This window comes from Calypte anna, chromosome 2 (genome assembly GCF_003957555.1).
Source record: "Calypte anna isolate BGI_N300 chromosome 2, bCalAnn1_v1.p, whole genome shotgun sequence".
Classification (NCBI taxonomy): domain Eukaryota; kingdom Metazoa; phylum Chordata; class Aves; order Apodiformes; family Trochilidae; genus Calypte; species Calypte anna.
The window spans coordinates 139802562-139823569 of record NC_044245.1 but is presented as its reverse complement, the minus strand read 5'-3'; the positions used below and the strand labels follow the sequence as shown (position 1 = coordinate 139823569).

Below are 21008 nucleotides of genomic sequence, written 5' to 3'. Positions count from 1 at the left end.
GTCACTCACTGTTGTTACCTGGCCTGTTACACAAACTCAACATGTTTGTGTATCTGACCACAGGTTTTTCTGCCAGAGGAAGGCTGCTGCTGCCAGCACTGCCCATGCTTACAGAATTCCTCCAGTAGGACACCAGTGCCTTGTCCCACCTCAAGGTAGTTTGGCTTTTACTGGATGTCTGCATCCCATCTGTCCTCTGGCTCATTAGGAGGTTAAATGAGCATGCAAGAGCCACAGTCCTCAGCAGGCTCCTTGCTTTAACAGAGAGAGCTTTGTACTTTTCTAGGATTCCGTTTATAAGAGGGGGAACTTTCTTCTGGTGGTCTGCAGCAACATTATCCATGGCAGCAAAAAAACGACATCAGAAGGAGGGTTTAGGTCTTGTGCGATTTGATACACAAGTGAAAAATGCAGCTAAAAGCCTAATGAGGTGGGGAAGGAGGGCAAGACACCTTTATCCCTAAGGAAGGTTAGACACATCCTCAACCAGAGCCCATGGCTCCTGCAAGTGTGTGCACGCTAGAGAAGAAGAGGATGTCAGAAAAATACTTTTTATTTTACTTTATTTGTCTTCATTTTGTATTACTTAAAGTAGCAGCATGTGGTCACTGACACATCTGCTGCCTACATGAAATTCACTTCTCTCATGCATTAATGCTCTTACATGGGTATTTCACGAGGTCTTGTGACATAGTGCCACCACAGGGGGGGCAGATGTCCTTCTTTACGAGCTGGGGGCAAAGCTTCAGTTTTGGGACCATCAGGTGGAGTTTCTTCTTCAAGCTGCTTGATCTAGAAGACAAGACATGGAATTATTACATAAATGCATGCTGCCCTAGGGTGTGGTTTTCAGTGCTCAGGTGGTAGCACACTGGCTCCCATTTCAGAAGGGAAGAGCCAATAGTCAAACCTTCAGGCTGACAAAACAGGTTCTGTGTTTCTCAGCACTCACAAACTCAGTAATCATTGCAGGCTCATATTATCTGACATTTAGGAGTAAAAAGTGATTTAAATTAGAAATTTTACTTAGAAGGTAATTATTACCACATAATTCATGTCTACCATTGTGACATGAAGCAGGCTGCATTCTCCTGCTGCTTAGAAACTACAAGTCCTAAAAAACTTTGTTCCAGTCTGCAGGAGCCCCCACTTTCTGAACACGACCTACAGCCTTTTCAATGGTTTCAATAAAAATCTTGAGCAGGGTAAGTGCTGGCTGCTGTGGTGTTAACTCTGGTAAGAGTGCCAGACTACATACAATCCAACTATTTCTCCACAACTGAATTTAAACCCATTCAAAAGACCAACTTTTTTCCAAATGAATCTCAGTTTAGGTGGGCCAGATACCAGTTTTGATTCCCAACTGATGAACACTGGTCAATCACTTTCCAAGGTGGAACCAGAAAGTGTCAGGACAGAGGCAGAACGGGAATTCTTCAGTCATTAATTTCTTCTCATCCCACTTTGGAATTTCCTTTAGCAAAGCTGCCACAGCAGTCCCCCCACTAACTGAAACATGGTTGCAGGTTCAGGTTGCAGGCTGAACTTCAAATTCTGCTCAGCCTTTACCAAGCTGTAACTCAGCTCTGTGTACGTATTTTACATCAGGTCAGCGTTTAATGTTGACAACACTCCTAATACAATGAGCCTAAATGAGGCAGCAGCAGGCATTCAGATACTCTCCAAGAACACATCCACACGTGACACAGATTACTTGTGTACTGAAGATGCTTTACTCTGCATCCAGCAAGCACTCACCTCTTTTTCCCAGCTTTCCCGCTGCAGCTTCTTCCACTGCTCTCGTTTGGCAAAGTAATCAGGATACATTGCCTTCTCAGAGGGATGCCAGAAATCCAAGGCCCATTCAGGAATCTGTTAATTATATTTTATAGAGATTTTTTTAAATATATAAAAAGCATACATAGTATACACATACAAAAAAACCAGATACAGCTGCTGAAACCAGCATCAGAATGGAAAATTTTAGCGATCTGGTGTAATGGGAGGAGTCCCTGCTCACACAGGGAGGTTGGAACTTGGTGTTCTTCCCAAACCATTCCATGAGAAATATCCCAAAAAATACAATGTAAAACCACCAGTTAAGAGCTGCCTAACTACTGTTAGTCTCAAGACACTGCATGGCAGAGGCCAATGATTTTAATTTCTGTTTCACACATTATCTGAAATCACAAGAGGACATCATAGTGACTTGTTTCAGTCACAGAATCCCAAAGATGAGCTCCAGGTCATCTCCTTTTACTTGTGAAATAACTTGATCTGGTAGAGCAGAGTATCTCATTTCTTCCCTTTTTCTCCTAAAGGCAGCAGGTCAAAAAGAGCCCCTTCTGCAGATTCTAAATCATGAGAGAGAACCTTAAAGCTCATTCCACTTGTCTATGACTAATGAAAACATAAGTAGCCTTTAAGATCTTGATAATGGTCTGACCTCTAAGATGGTCAGTGAAGACTAAAAAGCAAAATTAAAAGTTCTACAGCAGAATATCACTGTATGTTAACATTTTAAAGACAGAAATATCAGTTGATAACAACACAAAACAAAAAGCCACCTAACCCCCTTGAAATAGTAACGGTTCTTAAAAAAGAAAATGAAGATATTCCAAAACTATAATTTGTCAAGAGACCTATTTCCAGTTTCCTGCTGTGATTCTCATTACTAAGTAAACCTTTTGCTGAACAGAAATAGCAGTGTTAGTTAAACATAATTTAAACAATTCATATGCAGAAAACATTCATTAAAACCACTATACAGCTGATCTAAAAACTGCAATTGGTAGCATCATCCACAATGGACAGTCACTAATATATCAGCAAGCCAGATTTTTATGGCAGCCTTTTTGTTGAAGGACAGTCTTAGCATGTCAAGCAGGGCAAAGAAAACAGAATATAAATGAATCCATATTTCTATATAGACTAATCTTGACCACCTACTGCTCAAATGGCCTTTCTTCCATCTGGATTCTCTCTCACTGTTATCTCTATTACTGCTAAGGCCCATAAGGTATAAGGTCCTCTCTCACTCATCTGTTCTTTTTTCTGCCTTTGATAAATCTAAGTCAGAATCTTACTTTTACCTGGTTTATGTTAAACATCCAAGCAGACTTACTCTTGTGTCAGCACCTACTTCAAATTCAGGAGACAATGTGTGCATGCACTCTCAAGGGTAGTATTAACCTCTCATAATGCTTTAAGAGCCAATGCCAAGACAGCAAAACCCCTGTGTTTTTCTATGCAATCTGTTTCTTTACTCCTAAGCAGATCACTCTAGGGGGGAAAAAAAAAGCTTTTAGAATTGCCTGAGACTCTAAGAATACTGCCTCTATTTTTAGGCATCCCACCTATCACGCAGCAACACACAATTACACATCTGTCAGTACAGCATAGGAGGGGAAATGATAAGTTAAACTATTACTCAAAATGCTGGGAGAAGGATGGGACCGAGTGAAGAAAAGTCCCACAACAGCCAAGCCAACATCTGACAAGACCTGAGAGAAAACCAGGCTGTGACCAGATGGCACCACAAAGTGTAGCACAGCTCCCTCCACCTTGTTTACTCTCACAGCTCTGCTCCAACCCTCTCACTGTGCCTGCTTCACCTCTCAGGGAGCAGCTTCCATTTTGCAAAAGAACAGATGGTTATCTCAGCAAAAAGGAGATAGCTCTCTTCAGACAGACCAGGAAATTCCATTTTCAAGGATCAGACAAGCAGGACAGCCTCTCCCATGCAAGTCACAGGATGTTCTGCAGCTGTAAACTATGAGAGAAATGCTACTGGTCACTCAAAACTACTGAAAATTTACTTTGAAAATTTAAACTCGCTTTCCATTTACTAAAAAGAGTTCAGTAAGCACAGTAATGACACAATCTTGCAGGCCACCTTACCTTATAGCACTCATATCTCTCATAGGAAGTGCCCCCAGGAGAGTCAGGGAAGATGTATGGCTGAGGATGCTGGTTTGCCCAGAATTCCTCCTCGCCTGCCCTCAGCAGCTCTGTAGCTTTCACCATATCCTTCACATCCTTGTTCTTATCGAATCGGTCTCTCAGGAGGACGGCAAAGTAGCGGTACTTGTCCCTACACACAAAGGTTAAACGCAGTGACTTAAATCGAAGAAAAAAAAAAAACCTCATCACACACAGAAGCAAAGTTTGGCAACACCAGCCCTGTGCAAAGCCCGGGTTTGGCCAGGAGCCTCTGGGGAGTTCTTGTTCCCGCCTCGCCCTTTCTTACAGCCGGCACAGGCAAGTGACCCCCCCAGCCAGAGCTGGAGAGGGAGAGGAGGAGAAAGGAAAGGACAAAGCCCCAGTCGAGCCCAGCGCTCCCTCCCAGAGAACAGAACAGGGCAGGGCGGTCGAGTATCGTCCTCTCCTCTCAGCTATGCGCGGAGCTGCGGCCCCGCAGCTAGGAAGAACAGGCCTCTCCCCACTCCCCAGGCCCCCCTCCCTCCCTCTCTCACCGATAGATGCACCAGGACTCCAGGTGCCGCAGAGATTTCTTGTAGAGCCGCAGCACCTTCTGCTGGTGCGTCAGGTAGGCCGCCATTCCGCACTGCCCTTCCTCACCTTCGCCCGCAGGGGCTGACGGGAAGGCTGAGGGCCGCCCCCTGCGCAGGCGCTCACCCGTCTGCTGGCGCTGCCGCCATCGCCATGAATCGCGCCAAGTTCATCGGTGAGGGGGGAGCGGGGCAAGGGGGTTGGTGGCTGTGTCCCCAGGCATGTCCCCAGATGTGTCCCCAGGCCCCTCCGCACCTCGTGCGGTGCCGGGCTGGGGCAGCTGCAGCCGTCGCCTGTGCCTGCTGTGCAGGGGCATCCGCCCTGCTCTGTGAGGAGGCGAGCGCGGCGGGCTGGGGCTGCTCTGGTGACGGGGTCTGCTCCTCATCCAGGGCTTGTCACCTCCTGTGACACCTCCTGTGGCACCTTCTGTCCCCGGGGATTAGGTACAGGCTGCCTTTGAGCCTGCAAGAAGCGTTCGGGAAGGGGGTTTCAGGCGGGGCACTGAGGCGCTGCTGCGTCCCTCCGCAGAGTTGTCCCTGAGCTCTGGGCGTCCCGGACACTTCTCATCCCCTTGGTCACGTCGGTCCGTGGGTTGCGGTTGTTTCCAATTGTACGGAGTTGGTTTGGATGGAGTTGCTAAAGGTCTTAGGGAATTCGTCAGGGAGCATGTAAATACCTGCAGCAGGCCGGTTCGGATCGAAGTTTTACGCGTGTCTTGAGGAAAATTACCTTGGAAAAGTTCCCTTTCCAATAGAAACTCCGCTGTGAGCAGCTGCAGGGGCGGCCGTGCCCCGGGGTTGTGCTTCAGCCCCCCGGGAGGCTGCGGCGCGGGGAAAGAAGCGGAGACTCCGGGCTGGGGCTCTGGGGCCGGGGCTGGGTGGGTGGGTGGGTGGGTGAGTGGGTGAGTGACCGCATTGCGGGTTTCCTTGTGGGTGCTGCCGGCCCGGCTGGGTGGTCGTGGGCAGTGGGAGGGTAAGCAGGCAGCTCTTGCAAGGCAGCCTGCAGCTGCTCCCAGCCGTGTGAAGGGTGTATGCGAGGTGCTGCGTTTTTCCTTTCCCATTAGTGCTCGTTGGCAGAGAGCAATTTGTATTCTGATGTGAAAAGCAGAATTGATTGCAATAAGTAGTATAAATGTATTAGCCTTGGTGATCATGAGGGTGTGTCTTATACATTCACAGGGTGGAGTTGCACAGAGGGCCAAAATTTATTTTTCTGTCTCTTCTGAAGTAAACTCTCAGATTACACAAGTAGATTTATGTTTAGCTTTGTGACAGCCCATCAGCGTGGTGTGCGGGAGCTACCGAGGTGCATTTTCCATTGTCTGCAGTTGGGTAATCCTCAGAATGAAATACAAAGCAACCCTAACATCTAATTTCTGAGTTGCTTTCTCTTCCTAGATATTGGTATTAACCTGACAGATCCTATGTTCAGAGGAATCTACCGGGGAACGCAAAAACATCAAGGTAAATGTTTCTTTGTATCTGCTGAAAGACAGGATCCCTCTTGTTTAAGTGGAAGCCTCTTGACAGAAGGTGAGGTTAGAATTTTTTTTCCCCACAGAAACTGGATGCTTATTTTCTTTGGTTTGAAGAAGAAAGTATGAGGAAGTAAGATACTCTAAGCAAAGTGTATTCTTTTCAACTGAATTGCTATTAAGATGTCCCACTGGTAACTGCTTCTAAAGCAGAGTGGAAGATTGCTAATGTATTTATGATAGGATTGCATGGGAGAAACTAATCTGAGAATTATGAGCAATAAGCTACCAAATTACTATATTATTGTATTGTGGTTATTAATTATAACTGATGGTTTTTTGCTCTCATGGCTTTTACATGTAGGTGTTGAGTGTCTACTGAAGTATGTGGGAAGACTTCCATTGAGTTCTTTTATTTAAACTGCATCCTCAGTTATTGTGTTTTGTTATTGTCTTCTAAAGATTAACCAAGTGCTGTTTAAGTGTTGATCATAGTAGGCATTTTGACTGCATGGAAGTGATTTTTAGTTGAAAAGTAATTAAATTATCTGTAAAATCTGAAGTCTAACCAGTGACATTTTAATGAACTTTCACAGATGACTTTTTGGATGTGGTAGAGAGAGCAGTCAAAGTTGGCGTTAAAAAGGTAATTTCTTCTAATAAAATTTCTTCAATATTTTTAAGCTGCTTTTTACTGGTTTGGTTTTTAGTTCTGAGTCAAAACATAAGTTTATGGAACTTTTAATGGGAAATGCAGTAACCTTTTTCAGTAGCATAAAGCAAAAGTGTTCTGTGTGGAGCATTGTCTTTCATTTGCACAGATCATGAGATGCTGACTATTTAAGGTCAGCGGTATCATATATGATAGGCACATAGAATTTCTTTGTATAGGTTCACCAGGAAGATGTTCTCTGACCTACTGCAATCAACTGGTACATAATTTTCCATGGCAATGCCATCATATGCAGCCACTCCTGCTGTCTTGTAGACCCAGTGACTAACTCAGCAGTTACTGATATAGATCAAGAACTTTTCTGATTGAATTCTTTCAGATATTTCAATATGTACCAGAAATGGATGGTTGTGGAAGAGCTGGGAACCCCCAGGAATTCTTATAGTTTAGACACCCAAATGTAAATACAGGCTTACATGTATTTAAATGGCATAATTATGGGCAGGTTTGTAACACTCAGCTTGAAATGACTGTTCTAAGCAGCACTTCTTTAGTTGTAACAGTCCAGCCTGCCTCTGTCTCTGTAAACTGTATAAATTGTCAAGACAAAAATATGAAGTAATATAGAATATAATGCACACTATCAAAAACTGTTCTGCTACACTGGTAAATCTGGTGGATTGCAAACAGAGAAAAAACCCTTCTCTGGAGAGGAACAGATGTCTCAGAAGTTTGCTGAGACTCTCATCTGAAAAGTGTATCAAAAAAACTGGGAGATAAATAAAAGAAAAATCTAGTGATGGAGAAATAACCACACTGCAGCAAATACAGAATCATAGTCACTTTTACTGCATTCATTTGTGCTGTACTCTTTAATCTTCATACCACCCTCTGAAAGCAAGTGTCAGTTTTCTGAGTATATATTGCTTGCATAGCTTTTTCAAGATGCTCAATGGATTCTGAATTGGAATTCAGTAGTTGGATGTCCTTAGCTGTTTCCAGTCTTGCTCGTGGCCTGTCAGATTGTTTCTAGTTTCTGAAAAGCTCAATCTGTTTATTTGAAAGTACTTCTGTTTTTCTATACAGCTGCTGATTTATTAAATTTTTACAAAGTTTTGCCCTGTGCTGTATGTGCACTGAGCCAGTTTCAGCTTAACTTATTTTTCTGGTGATACTGTTGGGATGTGTCTGTCTCTGAGGGAGGCTGCTGTCTAACTTGCTGCTGACTGCTTCTGATATATAGGATGTGTAGGGATAAGTGTTGTCCAAAAGCAGAATAATCACAATTTATTAGGACCTAGGGTGCAGGATCAGCAAGCAGTGGTTCAATAAACACTGTAAGCAGTAGTGTTGTTATGATAATGTTTGATCTTCAGGTAGAAAGACTGGAGCCAATACTTCTTAAATTTGTAATCCTGACTCTAGTTTATCTACTTTCTGACTCACATCTTGTTTTGGGTGTTTGGGAGTTTTTAGTTTCTCCACTTGTGAGACATGGAGAAAGTTTCCGAATATCATTTCCTGAATAAAAATAAAGCTTCTTGAGTTGTCATTTGCTAAAGTTAATATTGCTGCAAATAGATGTAATTTGCTCATCCAGTGGTTTAAATACATAGCATTGAAGGTGCCTCAAAAAAAACCTGATCTGCTTTTGATTCCTGAGGTATTACTAGCTCCTGAGGACCATTTGTTACTTATGAAACTGTCGTGTGTACATTAGTAATGTTCTGTCTAGATTCTTGCTTATATCTGTGTGCTTTCTTAAACATTCTGTCTGATGTTTGAAGAATGTACTCCCTGACAGCATTTTTCTTCTTTCAAGTTTCTGATTACAGGTGGGAGTCTACAAGATAGTAAAGATGCATTGGAGCTGGCACAGACAAATGGTATTTTCACTTCAAATTTATATTGTCAGTCAAAAATAAAAAATCCTCCATTTTCAGAATTAAGAGATCAAAAGGACCTGGCCCTGGAGATGCTTACAGAATCTCAGATTAAAACATGACAAATGCCAAATGGAATGAATGCATTGTATGTGCTGCTCTTTAGGTGTGCTGGAAGGAATCAATGTTTCCTGTAATTTTTATTACTAGATAAAAATAGAAATCACAGGAAATTTCTGGAGTAAAAATTTTATTACTAGGCTGTCTTCTAGACATAAGCTGGAATTCTTATATGGTGTGTAATACCTGGCTTTTGGTGACTTCATTGTTTTACATACCATCTATCATGACCAGCTCAAACAAGAGAGATGCCTTTGTCCCTGTGGTTCTCCTAGGTTTCCCTTTATTTCTGTGAAAAGGCAAATATGATTCCAGTAATTACTTAAGTATCTATTTCAACCAAAACACGTTTAAGTATTATGTGCAAACAGAGCCATGGAATAATTTACATTGGATTGAATCTAAGGAGATAATTTGGTCCAAACCAATTCACCTCCCCACTGCCATTAAAACTGGACAAGCATTTACTAATAGGTCAAGTTGCTCAAGGCCTTATACAGTCTTCCTCTCTGCCCATGCTTTTACACTCTCCATAAAGACACTTAGCAGCAATGTCAGTTTTGGCACTAAGGTAATTAGATGAGATATGCAGGTAAATCAAGCTAGGTGTTGCTAGCAAAATTCTCTTAACAGCTACTGTAGAGGCACATGCTGGAAACTGCATGCTGTAACTGCAGCTCTTGCAGCTGAGGATTCCTGATGCATTGTGAGTTAGGTGCATTTCTAGACGATCTCAAAGAGGTCTCTTCCAGCCTCAGCAATTGTCTGATTTGTTGAGGGTCACTCTGCAACAATAATTCATCTCTGAGTTGCAGGTTTGAATATACTGACTCGTGTACTCAGGAAAAAAACCACACACCCCCACTGGAGGTTGTCTAACAATTTTAAAGCAGAAAATGTCAGTGTAGTAAAATAATCACTAAGATAAAGATCCTCACAGGAAGTTTTCTTTTAATAATACAACAAAAGTTGCAAAGTCCAGACACTGTTTATACCTTACATAAATTCTTTTTTTCTTCCTTTTTTCTCAAAATCTCCTAATACCATCTTGCTTTAGACATTTTTTACAGTACAGTTGGCTGCCATCCTACTCGCTGTGGAGAATTTGAGCAGAACAGCCCTGAACAATATTTGTCTGAATTAAAAAATCTGATAGAAGCAAATAAGAGAAAGGTAATAGCAGTTGGAGAATGTGGCTTAGGTAAGTGTTATCTTGGTATTTCAATTTCTTATTTTTTTCTAGACATACCTTAAAAAATCATAAAACACTGAGTGGGTTTTTTGTTCTTTCTGTTTGTAGATTTTGATAGATTAGAATTTTGCCCAAAGGACATCCAACTCAAGTAAGAAACCTTTGAGTATAAATTGACTTGCAGCTATTTACAGGAGTCTTTTCTATCTTGTGTTCTACCAGGCATCATTCTGTCAGGCACAATCCTGCAAATGTGCAGGGTTGGGTCTGGGGTTTTTTTGGCAGAAATGGGACTATAAAAAAGATGACTGCATTCAAGTAGTGAGGTGTACTTAAGTTTGGTATCTGTCTTGTGTAGAATCTTCTTCTATAAAATGGATCAAAATTTATGGGTTTCTGGGTTTGATATTACATGCTCTTTCTTGCTAAAACAACAACAACTCTTAGAGAATCATGGGCATAGTAACAGAATGTTACTGTGTGAAAGACCTGGGCTGAATGAAAGCCATGAGGAAGGGAACAGAACTATCAAAAAGATTAAGTCAGCCGTGGAAAAAAATGACCTTCTTGTAAGGGTTACTCTCTTGATAGGCTGAGAGCTGGGGCTGTTCAGCCTGGAGAAGAGAAGGCTCTGGGGAGGGGCTCTTCACCAGGAAGGGTAGTGATAGGACAAGGTTATAAACTGAAAGAGGGTAGGTTTAGGTTAGGTATTGGGAAGAAATTCTTCACCATGAGTGCAGCAAGATACTGAAATAGGTTGCCTAGGGAGGTTGTTGATGCCCCATCCCTGGAGGTGTTTAGGATCAGGTTGGATGAGGCCTTGTGCAACCTAGTCTTGTGGGAGGTGTCCCTGCCCATGCAGGGGGTTTGGATCTTGATGATCTTTACGGTCCCTTCCAACCCAAACCATTCTATGGTTCTGTGATTCTATGAAGAGAGATGTTAGCTGGGAGCAGATGATGGAGACCTGATGGCAAAAGTAATCTTGGAAGCTGGAGAGATCTGTGTTATGGAGTAGTATATGCAACATACATCCTGAATGGAAAGAAAGTAGCACAGCTGCTAAAATAAACTCAGTGTTGTATTGGGAATGTCTGTCTTCAAAGGGAACTGATTTAAAGATGCAAGTGGTAAACCCAAATGAGTGATTAATAAATTGTGCCTGTTTATTACTGTTCTGAGAAAAGTAGTCACTGGGTGGCAGTGGTTAGTTGTGTTTTTTCTAGTTGCCAGGTATTAGCAGTAGAGTTGCCTTCATACTGCTACAGCCATACAGTCAATTTATTCAGCAGAGAGGACAGAACTTTTTTCCAGGTAGAAATCAGGATACACCAAGTTCAGCAAAGCACAGCATGGGGCATAACCTGCTTCTTTGCTGTGGTAAACTAAACCACTGGTGAAGTATTTTATTTTAATATCCTTACTGCCTTGATGTTATTTGGATTAAAGCATATATATATGTGTGTGTATATATATATATATATATATGTATGATTTCCTTCCCTGATGTACTGAAGACACATAGTGAAAAACTTCAAGTGCACTGAAACTGGGATGTGAGGAAAGGTGACAGGGTGGAACAGAAATCACTTTTGAAGTGGTGAGTCCTTTCTGATTAAGGTTTTAATGACAGCTATTCCAGCTATTACACGAAACACATAAATCTGGTTTATAAGAGACCTATTGAGAGCCCTCCCAGGAAATTGCAGTTGTAAGGAGGTGATTGATGAAAAAAGAAGAAAGCAAGCAATATGAAGGAGTGAAGAATCCCAGAATGGTTTGAGTTGGAAGAGACCTTCAAAGGTCATCTAATCCATCTGCCCTGCAGTGAGCAGGGGCATCTTCAACTTGATCAGGTTGTTCAGAGCCCCATCCTGCCTGACCTTGAATGTTTCAAAGGATGGGGAGTTGTCTATTCTCGGGGCAAACTGTGCCAGTGTCTTTCCACCCTCATTTAAAAAAATTTCTTCTTTGCATATAGTCTAAATCTGCCTTCTTTCAGTTTAAAACCATCACCCTTTGTTCCTATCACTACCAGACTTTTCTGCAAAGAAGTATGTCCCCATCTTTCTTATCCTGTGGGCCTCCTATAAGTATTGAAAGGTCTCCCTGGAGCCTCCTCTTCTCCGTGCTGACAATCCCAGCTTTCTCAGTCTGTCCTCATAGAAAAGTTGTTCCACCCCTCTGATAATTTCTGTGGACTCAAAAGGTCCATATCTTTCCTAAAGGAACAGTGAAAACCTTAAGGAGAGATGCCTGAAAACACTGTGTTTATAAATTCAATGTTTTCTAGACAGCTTTCCTTGCTCTTCCTCCTTCACGTGTTTGTGAAACAGTCAAGATTTGCAGTTGGTTTTATTTCTGGCAATTTAATGTTAGGGAGTTGGAGACACTCCACCTTTTATGATCTTTAGCAGACTGGATGGTAAGTTCTTCAAAATAATATTCAGTGTATGCGTGACAAGTTAACTAAAAAAAGGAAGGCAAAGTGTGAAATGCATTGAGGCAGTTCACTGGTTTTCAGCTGAAGTGTGGGTCAGGTGTTGTAGCAGTCACTGGGACAGCTGGCAAGCAGCTGCAGAGACGTGTGGCAGTTTCCCAGTGGGCAGTACTTGAGCATGACTTCTGTTTTGTTTAATGTTTAATCATTACTTTCTAGTTAGTTTCTGTGTTTTCTTCTGGATAAATTTTACCTGGAAAAATAAAACCAAAACCAAACCCTGACATAATTTTATCCTGTCTCCTGGACTGGAAAGCTAATAAAGGTGTAATTCCTTTGTTGCAGTAGACATAAGAACTTTTTTGGTAGAATTTTTTGCTGTTCTCATAACTACCAACAGAAAATGGTGATTCAACTGGTAGATGAAGGTACTGCCTTCATATCCTGTTGAAGGTCACATTATAAATGGACTGATAAGTTTATAAAAGTTTCACTTCTACTGAACTACTGGGAGGGGTTTGTGAGGCTCAGTAACATAGAAAACAGGAGCCTTCTTAACCAAATTGGGGGAGGGGAACAAAATCACATTTATTGTTACTCACATGAATCCAGAATTGTTCCTCTGAAGATCAACCTCTACGAGGCCGATTTGTATCACTTCTAGTAACTTGATCTCCAACCTGAAAAATACCACAGCATTTGAGCTTTAAGGTCAAAATTAAACCTGCAAACAACCATGCAGAAACATTTTAAAACTTCCTTATTAAGAAGGAACATAGGAACAGCATATATTGAATGACAGTCTATTTGCCTAAGAGGAAAAGGTTTTTCATTAAGTCCTTGAACTAGTAAGAGTTGTTTTCCTACTGACTTCTTTTGTTACCATTCTGATCACTCTGTATCTGCTGTCTTCATGCTTTTCTGGGGTTTCATTTTCCTTTTTTGGTTCCCTTTTTTTCCCTTTCATCTATGAGCTTTCTTTTCACCTCCCCTTTCTCTTTAACAGGGCAAGTAGGAGCATGTGTTAGGCTTCATTGTTGATAATGGAAGGAGCTCAAGTTCTTGAGTTTCCTTTGCATTTGAAGGGGCACTGAACTTTGCACTTCCAAGACCATTACCTTTCTCAAAATTAAATAGAAATTTTTCAGTGGTTTCCTTATTTGCAGCTCAACCTCCAAAACCTCATTTCCTTATAAAACGAGTCTTCTATTAAAAAAAAAAAACACACCAATAATTTGTAGCTATTTAACTGAAAGAACAAGCTAAACTAAACTAGTATCTAGACTACAAAGAAGACTCAAAGGAGGTGTAATTAATTCTCATAAATTTTCATGTCATTTTTTAACATTACAGCTGATTTCTGTTCCACCTGTTTTATCTTGAAGATCTGCACAGAAAAACAGGGAAGGTGTTTTTTTTTTTCAAAGAAATATCAACTTGTAATATACAGAAAATAGTGAAAATTGCAAAAAACTAAATTACCAGGTGCATTATCTTCCTTCTTTATTGTGTCTATTGTTCTTATTTATATGTCAGGAAAGTGTAAATGAAACTAATGTTTGCTGCCACTTCTCCTGATGGATATGTGAATCATACCCAGCAGTAGGTGGATGCTTGAGTTTGCCTGTGGAATATTTCTAATATCTGATAGAGGGAATGCCCCAGTGTCCTGGCATGCTTTTAACACCAACACCTAGGGGAATCCATTATGTGCACACAGTCCCAGCCTGATCATAGAGGCAACATTTTCCTCCTGCCTTGTCCAAATAATGTCATTTTTCACATTACACGTGGATGCTGAGTCACCTATGCACTCTTGGCCTTCTGCCATGCATAAGTTCCTCTGCCATGTTTCCTGAGCATGCCTGGTGCACTGTGGCAGACAGGAATGGTGAATGATCATGCTTTGGCATCAGGCCTGGCTGCAAATTGCAGGTAATGGGTTAGTTCAGCGCTGATTAGTTTCCATTGGAAACTGCACTGGGGAGGTTGGCTGCCTGGTTACCTTTCCTCTGCCCACATTTTTGTGTCTTTTCATAGGATGGCTGCCTGACAGTTACCATTCCTTCAACAGGAATACTAGGAGTAGAAAGTAGGAGAGGGATAGAAATGAGTGAAAAGGAAAGGATGCAGAAGTACCAAGGAGAAGAGGAGAAACAGTGGAAGGCTCTGCAGGAGTGAAAACAATAGGCAGAGTGGAGCAGAAGTCAGATGCCTGACACTGGTATGTGTTCCACCCCAAAAGAGAAAGGACCTTCATGGAAGGACAGACAGAAACTATGAATTATTTTCTGGGCCAGCCAGCTCTAAGGCAGTTTTGGCCATTTGAGGCCACAGAAGTCTGCAGAGTTTCCCTCATTACATTTACAAGTGCTGCTTGAAATAGTGGTCTCTGTGTGATCCACACTTTCCCATTTCTGGCATTTCAAAACTCTATGGAAAGAAATCAGTTCCTTGTTCAATGAAAATAAATGAAAATAAACTCTAGCACTCATGAGAGTACCTGCTTAGCATGTATACGTGTGCATTCCTCAGTACCAGTGCTCTTGGCCTCTCCTTACCTGTGTTCCAACACAGTGCACTACTTGGGGAGTATACCATGGGAATTATTTTCTTTTAAATCTTTGCATAAGTAAGAGCTTTTGCATGGCAAATCCATTAATTCTGGTTTTAGTTCTGGAGGACAAAAGCATACAGCCAACTGAAAAAACCTCTTCTGCTGTCTTTATTTCCTCTTACACTAAATTTCTGTTCAAAGGTGATTTTTTTTTTTTTTAATAGGTATTTTGAAAAACAATTTGATCTGTCAGAACAGACACAACTGCCTATGTTTCTTCACTGTAGAAACTCGCATGCTGAATTTTTAGGTGGGTTTTCTTTGAGAATTTCCTACATGGAGCACATTCTGAATACGAAAAAATTGGAAACCTGAATCTTTCTCTTTTGTCTGTTACAAAGCTGTCATACATTTTTATTTATTTCACTTCACAGACATACTAAGAAGAAACCGAGATAGATTTGTAGGAGGGGTGGTAAGTACATGCTTTGCTGTAGTGTTAATTATTACATACCTGTGTGTGATTGTATTGTTGCTTGATAATATGCAATTTGGTTTTTGTCATGGATTCCAGTCAGGCTTTCTGTTACATGATTTAGATGATTATTAATTAATAAGTATTTTCAGGCCTTTCTAGTATTTTTAAGTCTATTGCTTGTTCAACATTTTTTTCGCAAGGTAAGAAGATAGGCTGAGAAAAAGCTCTGCAGCTGACATGAGCAGCTTTTCTTGGCCTGTCAGAAGGACAGTTTAAGCACCTTATCATTGACATTGGCCTTTTACCAATTCTTCAGTGTCTGCAACTGTGGTGCATTCAGACCACAGATGATTTAGATGCATGTTCCCAGTGGAAGCCGTAACCTCAAATATTTGCTTCTGGAGTTTGACATCATTTTCAAATTAGGTCCAGATGTGACTTTTTATTGCCTGACAGCTTTAGATACTTGGATCATGTGTTCTAATTCAAAAGCATAACAGGAAAGACCTTGGATGAAATTATTAAATCCAGCAACACTCTTTGAGGTTTCCATTATGGCAGGGTTTCCCAAAAGTGAACAACGCTTGGATTATTCTATCCCACTAACACCAGACTATGCCTCCTGTAATATCTCAGTCCCCACAAAACCCTTCCCCTAGCTCAGTACCTTGCTGCATGTTGTGCATTGTGTGATACTTTGCAGTCTCTCCTTCCTTCCCTTCTCTTTTCCTGTACAACTGGTAACCAGTGGAGAAATGATGAGCAGGCACCCTCTGCAACTGCCTCTCCCCCCAGCACGTGGGGAGGCAGATGGTCACCTCACTCCTCTTGGGCTGAGATACTGTGGTTCCCAGATGCATGATGCTGTTTGCACCTTGTGACCTGCCAGTCACTTCAGGCTCTGGGATGACCAAACTGTCTCACCAGTTCCCCTGGACTAAAATCTGCAGCAAACAAACCCATGTCCCTGAGGTGGGATGTGGTCCCTACATGAGGGAAGAATGTAAAGATGCAGCGTGCACAGAATTGCTTCCTGTGTGTGGTCTCCCAGCTACCAGCTACAGGAAATTGCTGGGTCAAAAAGTGCTACCCAGTGATAGCCTGAATAGGCCTTTTCTGTACAATTTATTGCAGTACTGAAGTGGCTTCAGCCTGAAATTTACCCAGACTTGGCATCAGCTGAGCCATGTCCCATCTTCATGCTTGCATGGATGTGTAGTGCATGCTATCAAAAGTATTTATGCCACAGATACAAACTGATATGTACTTCTAAATTATTGGAGTTTTAAATCAAGTGCACAGCTTTCTATGTACGTGTGCATCTGTATTTTCATATGTTCTAGGTACATTCTTTTGATGGCACAAAGGAAGAAGCAGCAGCTATAATGGATTTGGATCTGTATATTGGAATAAATGGCTGGTAAGTTCTTCACAAGAAATAATATCTTTAAACATCAGCTGTAGTGAACTCATTGTTTTAAACAGTGAGGCCATGTTTTCAAAGCTCACCAGACTCTTAATCATCTGTCAGATTTAGAATTGCACTCATTAATCTGTTAGCCACAAAAAGTTCTTAACTCACAGTTCTGCAACTTAATCTACTCTGAGGTCCGTTCTACTCCCAGGTCAATCCTTGCTTCTAAATAAGTAAGGTTGCTGAATGTGGGAGCAGTCCTTCTGAGAAGTGTTTTAAAAATAGTGTAATTTTAAGCTGCCATGTCAGATCCAGGAGTGATGGAAACGTAACCTGAGCAGCTCTAGCTGAGTGTCATGCAGGCTGAATTCTCCGCAGTCACCTGGCCAGCAGCCAGCACCACTTCAGGAGCTGCATGGGTTGCTGAGGCCAGGCAGACAGGGCAGTGCAGGCAGAGGTTCTGCATGGCAACTGGAGAGGAGATGGCTTCACCTAGGAGCTTTCCAAATTTACTTCTTCTGCAGAGTTTGAATTTGTAGGCAACACTTTATAAAAATTAAGGAGTTTTTATTCACTAATAGAATTACTTAGGAAGCTGCCTTTTCTGAAAAATGTTTTTGCAGACAATATAATTGCTTTTATACACTTTTTTTCTTTTTATTTAACCAAACTCTGATTTTCTAGTTCACTGAAAACAGAAGCCAACTTGGAAACACTGAAATCAATTCCTAGTGAACGATTAATGATAGAGACTGGTAAGATTTTATATCTTAGTTTGTTGGTTAAACACTATGAGGCAATGAGATATGCTTGTATAACAATGATAAGGCAGAAAATCAAGACCTAAGGAATTTAGAGTAGGAAAAGGACTGGCTGTTCCTCCACTTTGGAGAGCAGTTTAGAGGCTACAGATATAGTCCTTTTCAGCCTCCTGCTGAAGGAAGGAATAAGCTGCCCTGCCAGTTCCTGACACTGCAGGAGAAGGTGAAATGGACAAATTGACAAGGCCAGGTTTTTAATGTACCAAGGTACCAGAATCCTGCTCAAGTATCTTCAAGTCTAGCTTGCTGGAGGTGAGCCAGACACAGGGCAATGCCTGTGATCTTGCCACTGGTAGCAGTAACAGCATTTGGAAACAATTGCTTTTTAACTTGAAAGAACACTTGAATTTCCCTCTTGGCCTAATGAGCAGTGATTTTAATTGACTTCTTTTTTTAAAATGTTCATTTTAATATCAGTAAATGGCAGTTATAGGTACAGTATTTATTGGAATTTCTGAATCTAAGAAGACCGTAAGCTGCCTAAATCCTTTAGTTTTTTGCACATGGAGTACAGACTTGTTCAAGTATACAGGAGGTTTCTGTGGAACACAGCTATCATTCAGCTATCCTTAGGAAGGAATTCCAGAAGGAATTATTACTGTTGTTTTGAAGGTAACGGTATAAAGATCCAAAGATTGTGAAGATGTTAAATTGCCCAAATATCTTAAATGCCATTTTTAACTGGAAGTCACTGCTAGAAAGTTTGGAAGAACTTCTGTCTGTGGAAGTAGTTGATTGAATTATCTCATGGCTTTCTCAAAAGATTGTGTACTCTTAACTATTTTTTTCCAAATGAAACTAGATGCACCATGGTGTGGAGTGAAAAACACTCATGCTGGATCAAAGTACATTAAAACTACATTTCCTACAAAAAAGAAATGGGAAATGGGGCACTGCTTGAAGGACAGAAATGAACCCTGCCACATAATGTAAGTGTACTAGTGGATTATTATTTCAAATCTTTCAGATGTCACAGGAAAAGATTTAGTTCCCTAGCAATACAGTAAAAAGAAACTAATTATAAAATTATTTAAATTTATGCAAGCTAATGCTTTATAGGCCATGGAAAAATTTAAAATCTTTATTTTCCCATTTCAGCAGCTCTGTCTGTAAAAAGCTCCCTGAAAGAGTAACCACTACTGTTCTTATCTTTTCACTCAATACACTGGAGAAGGGATTAAACCCTGTAAATTAACCTGATTTATATAAATTTCACTTGGTTGTTGTTCCAGTTATTTTTAAAACTGATGCAGCACTGGAGCAATGCAGTCCTCCACAGAGGGGACAGTACTGAGTCCCTGAGTAGGGCCTGTCTTCCTGTCACAGTGACATGAACTGCCACAGGAGGAATTTGCTCAGTTGTTTCTTTGTTCTGCTGCCAGTGCATAGAAAAAACTCAGTTTTACAGAACACTCACCCTATGAAGTTTAGGTGTGGAAAACAGAACTCAACAGAGAATCGCAAAAGAAAAGCCCAAGGATTTATGGACAGAGTTGATAAGTACCTAAATCGTGTTTATGTGCTTCATGGCAGACGTGTGAAAAGCAGGGAGCTGCTGTACTGTTTTAGTGAAAATGTTCAGTTATATCTCCATCAAGTAGCACTGATCAATGAGATGCCTGAATTACCACAACTGTTTCTGAAGTCTGGTCACCAAGGTATGCCAGTCTTCGTACCAACTCTCTGGAAAGAAAAAAGAATCAGGAAGATTTCTTCTGGCAGTGTAGTAGTACAGGAATTCTCAGCAAGAGAATTCTCTACCTATCCAGGTGAAAAGCCCATTTCTTTGATCCACAGTGAGTTTTATTTCTTTTTTTGATGTGAAGTGAGGGGAAAGTATGCCTCAGGTCACAAAGTGTATTTCATGTTCATACTGATTAATATGGCTCAGTTGGCAGGAAGGATTTTCCACTTCTCCTTTTTAGGTGGGGCAAGACATTTTTCAATTTTGATGGCAAGGTTTCCATTTCATTTTAAAAACTGCATTACTCTGCTTGGCAGTTTTTTTTTTAACTTGGCCACAAGGGACCTTTTTTCTCTTTCAGCTGTTTCATATTCACAGTGTTACAGTCAGAGGAAGCATCCTCTACTGCATCACAGAGGGGACAGATTTGTAAGCCTGACCAAGACTCTTTGGTCAGTGAGATACTTTGGTATTTGTTACTTATTTCTGTGTAGGCTGAGCTCACCAGGTCTTGAACATTGCCTCAAACCAAGAAGCTGTTTGGCTGTGGAAGTGCAGGAGGGATCATGACATGGGCTAATTCTGCATCTAAGAAAATATTTGCATTCCAGTAATTGTTAGGAGCAGCTTCTACCCTTTCTCAAGAAGAAATTTAGCTATAGAGGCAAGAATCAAAACCCAAAACCACCAAACCCTACCACTGAGTTCAAGGTTCTTAACTCTTCATCATTAAATTCCTTTTTTTCCTAATAGTAGGAAAAAAAAAATGAAAACCTGAAGTGTCTTACAAACTGTACATTAATTTTTTTTCAGAGTGATTGATGCAAAATCAAGAAATTAAGTACAGAAAAAGACTGGTGCTTGGTTTTCTGTTAGTTTTAATATTATTGCATTCCTTTTGTCTCCTTTCCCTGGTTTGTATCAAGGGCTTTTTAACATGTACAGTCTGCTGCACATATCTGCATGTATTAATCATGATTAATCTAGAGGATGGGAAAGTAGGAATAGGTTACTTGGGCAGTACTCTCAGCTAAGGCTGTATCTGGAATTTAAGCTTTGCCATAGACCAGTTTATTCACAGCACAGCTTTAGCCTTGAAAGGCTAACACATTTCACTCTGAAAAATGAAGACTACTGATAAAGACACCCACAAAATGAGACTTTCTTTGAAACAGGAAGCTGTTTAATTACCTCCAAACAAGAGTCTAAAGACCAAAGATGAATCTGTACCAGTGAGCAGCCAGTGTTCAGTGTGAAAGGAGTGGCAGTTAGTGACTTAAAAGTGAAACTGTTTGCGTATCTGAGCACCTTGCTTTGTTGCTCTCAGCAGGTTTTTTTTTCCACATTAACCTTAGTGACTTGTACATTGACATGCAGCAGTCTGAAGTAGTTTCAGTACTGAGTTTCCAAGTCTTCTAATGTCAATCTTTCTTTTTTTAGTCAAATACTGGAAATAATGGCAGCAGTAAGAGAAGATGACCTGCTTGAGTTGGCCAATACTCTATATAACAACACTATTAAAGTCTTCTTTCCGAATATCTAAAGTTGTCTTTCTTACATTCATTCAGCATTACTCCAGCAAATATACCACAAAAACTTAAAAGTCATCCTATCTGCAAGTTCCTATCAATGGAAGCCAATATGTAGTGCTTTTTTTTTTTCCTTTTTGTGGTAAAAGATTAAAGCTGCTTTTGAAAAGGTGGTCTGCATTTGTGCAGTTTCTCAGCCCTGCTGCCCTTTCCTCAAGATGCAGGATGGAT

The 21008-nt window shown here is 41.0% G+C and overlaps 2 protein-coding genes across 5 annotated transcripts; one reads left to right on the top strand and one right to left on the bottom strand.

Annotated features, from left to right (window-relative positions):
• Positions 1–537: 537 nt before the first annotated feature.
• Positions 538–4617, bottom strand: NDUFB9 (NADH:ubiquinone oxidoreductase subunit B9). The gene is made up of 4 exons (XM_008505329.2): positions 4476–4617; positions 3901–4093; positions 1759–1872; positions 538–792 (listed from the first exon to the last, which is right to left on the bottom strand). The coding sequence occupies exons 1-4, from the start codon at positions 4559–4561 to the stop codon at positions 661–663; spliced, it is 525 nt and encodes a 174-aa protein (XP_008503551.1). The 5' UTR covers positions 4562–4617; the 3' UTR covers positions 538–660.
• A 4-nt stretch (positions 4618–4621) lies between these two features.
• On the top strand, positions 4622–20950 carry TATDN1 (TatD DNase domain containing 1). 4 transcript variants are annotated; one of them, XM_008505331.2, is made up of 12 exons: positions 4622–4687; positions 5910–5975; positions 6583–6632; positions 8482–8545; positions 9720–9863; positions 9963–10005; positions 15076–15161; positions 15286–15326; positions 16673–16749; positions 17428–17498; positions 18367–18493; positions 20689–20950. In XM_008505331.2, exons 1-12 carry the CDS (start codon positions 4666–4668, stop codon positions 20789–20791), a joined length of 894 nt encoding a protein of 297 aa, XP_008503553.1. In that variant the 5' UTR covers positions 4622–4665; the 3' UTR covers positions 20792–20950. The 4 variants fall into 4 exon arrangements, with proteins under 4 accessions (XP_008503553.1, XP_030302264.1, XP_030302263.1 ...); XM_030446404.1 differs by lacking the exons at positions 4622–4687; positions 5910–5975; positions 8482–8545; positions 9720–9863; positions 9963–10005 and having other exon boundaries at positions 6603–6632; XM_030446403.1 differs by lacking the exons at positions 4622–4687; positions 5910–5975; positions 6583–6632; positions 9720–9863; positions 9963–10005 and having other exon boundaries at positions 8481–8545.
• Positions 20951–21008: the final 58 nt, after the last annotated feature.

Excerpts from the sequence above, each read along its gene's own strand:
- NDUFB9 (XM_008505329.2), bottom strand. The coding sequence starts at position 4,561 with ATGGCGGCCTACCTGACGCACCAGCAGAAGGTGCTGCGGCTCTACAAG. Across the intron at positions 4,094-4,475 it reads GAGTCCTGGTGCATCTATCG|GGACAAGTACCGCTACTTTG; the intron begins GTGAGAGAGGGA and ends CTTTGTGTGTAG. Across the intron at positions 1,873-3,900 it reads AGAGATATGAGTGCTATAAG|ATTCCTGAATGGGCCTTGGA; the intron begins GTAAGGTGGCCT and ends TATAATTAACAG.
- TATDN1 (XM_008505331.2), top strand. The coding sequence starts at position 4,666 with ATGAATCGCGCCAAGTTCATCG. Across the intron at positions 6,633-8,481 it reads TCAAAGTTGGCGTTAAAAAG|TTTCTGATTACAGGTGGGAG; the intron begins GTAATTTCTTCT and ends TCTTCTTTCAAG. Across the intron at positions 8,546-9,719 it reads GGAGCTGGCACAGACAAATG|ACATTTTTTACAGTACAGTT; the intron begins GTATTTTCACTT and ends ATCTTGCTTTAG.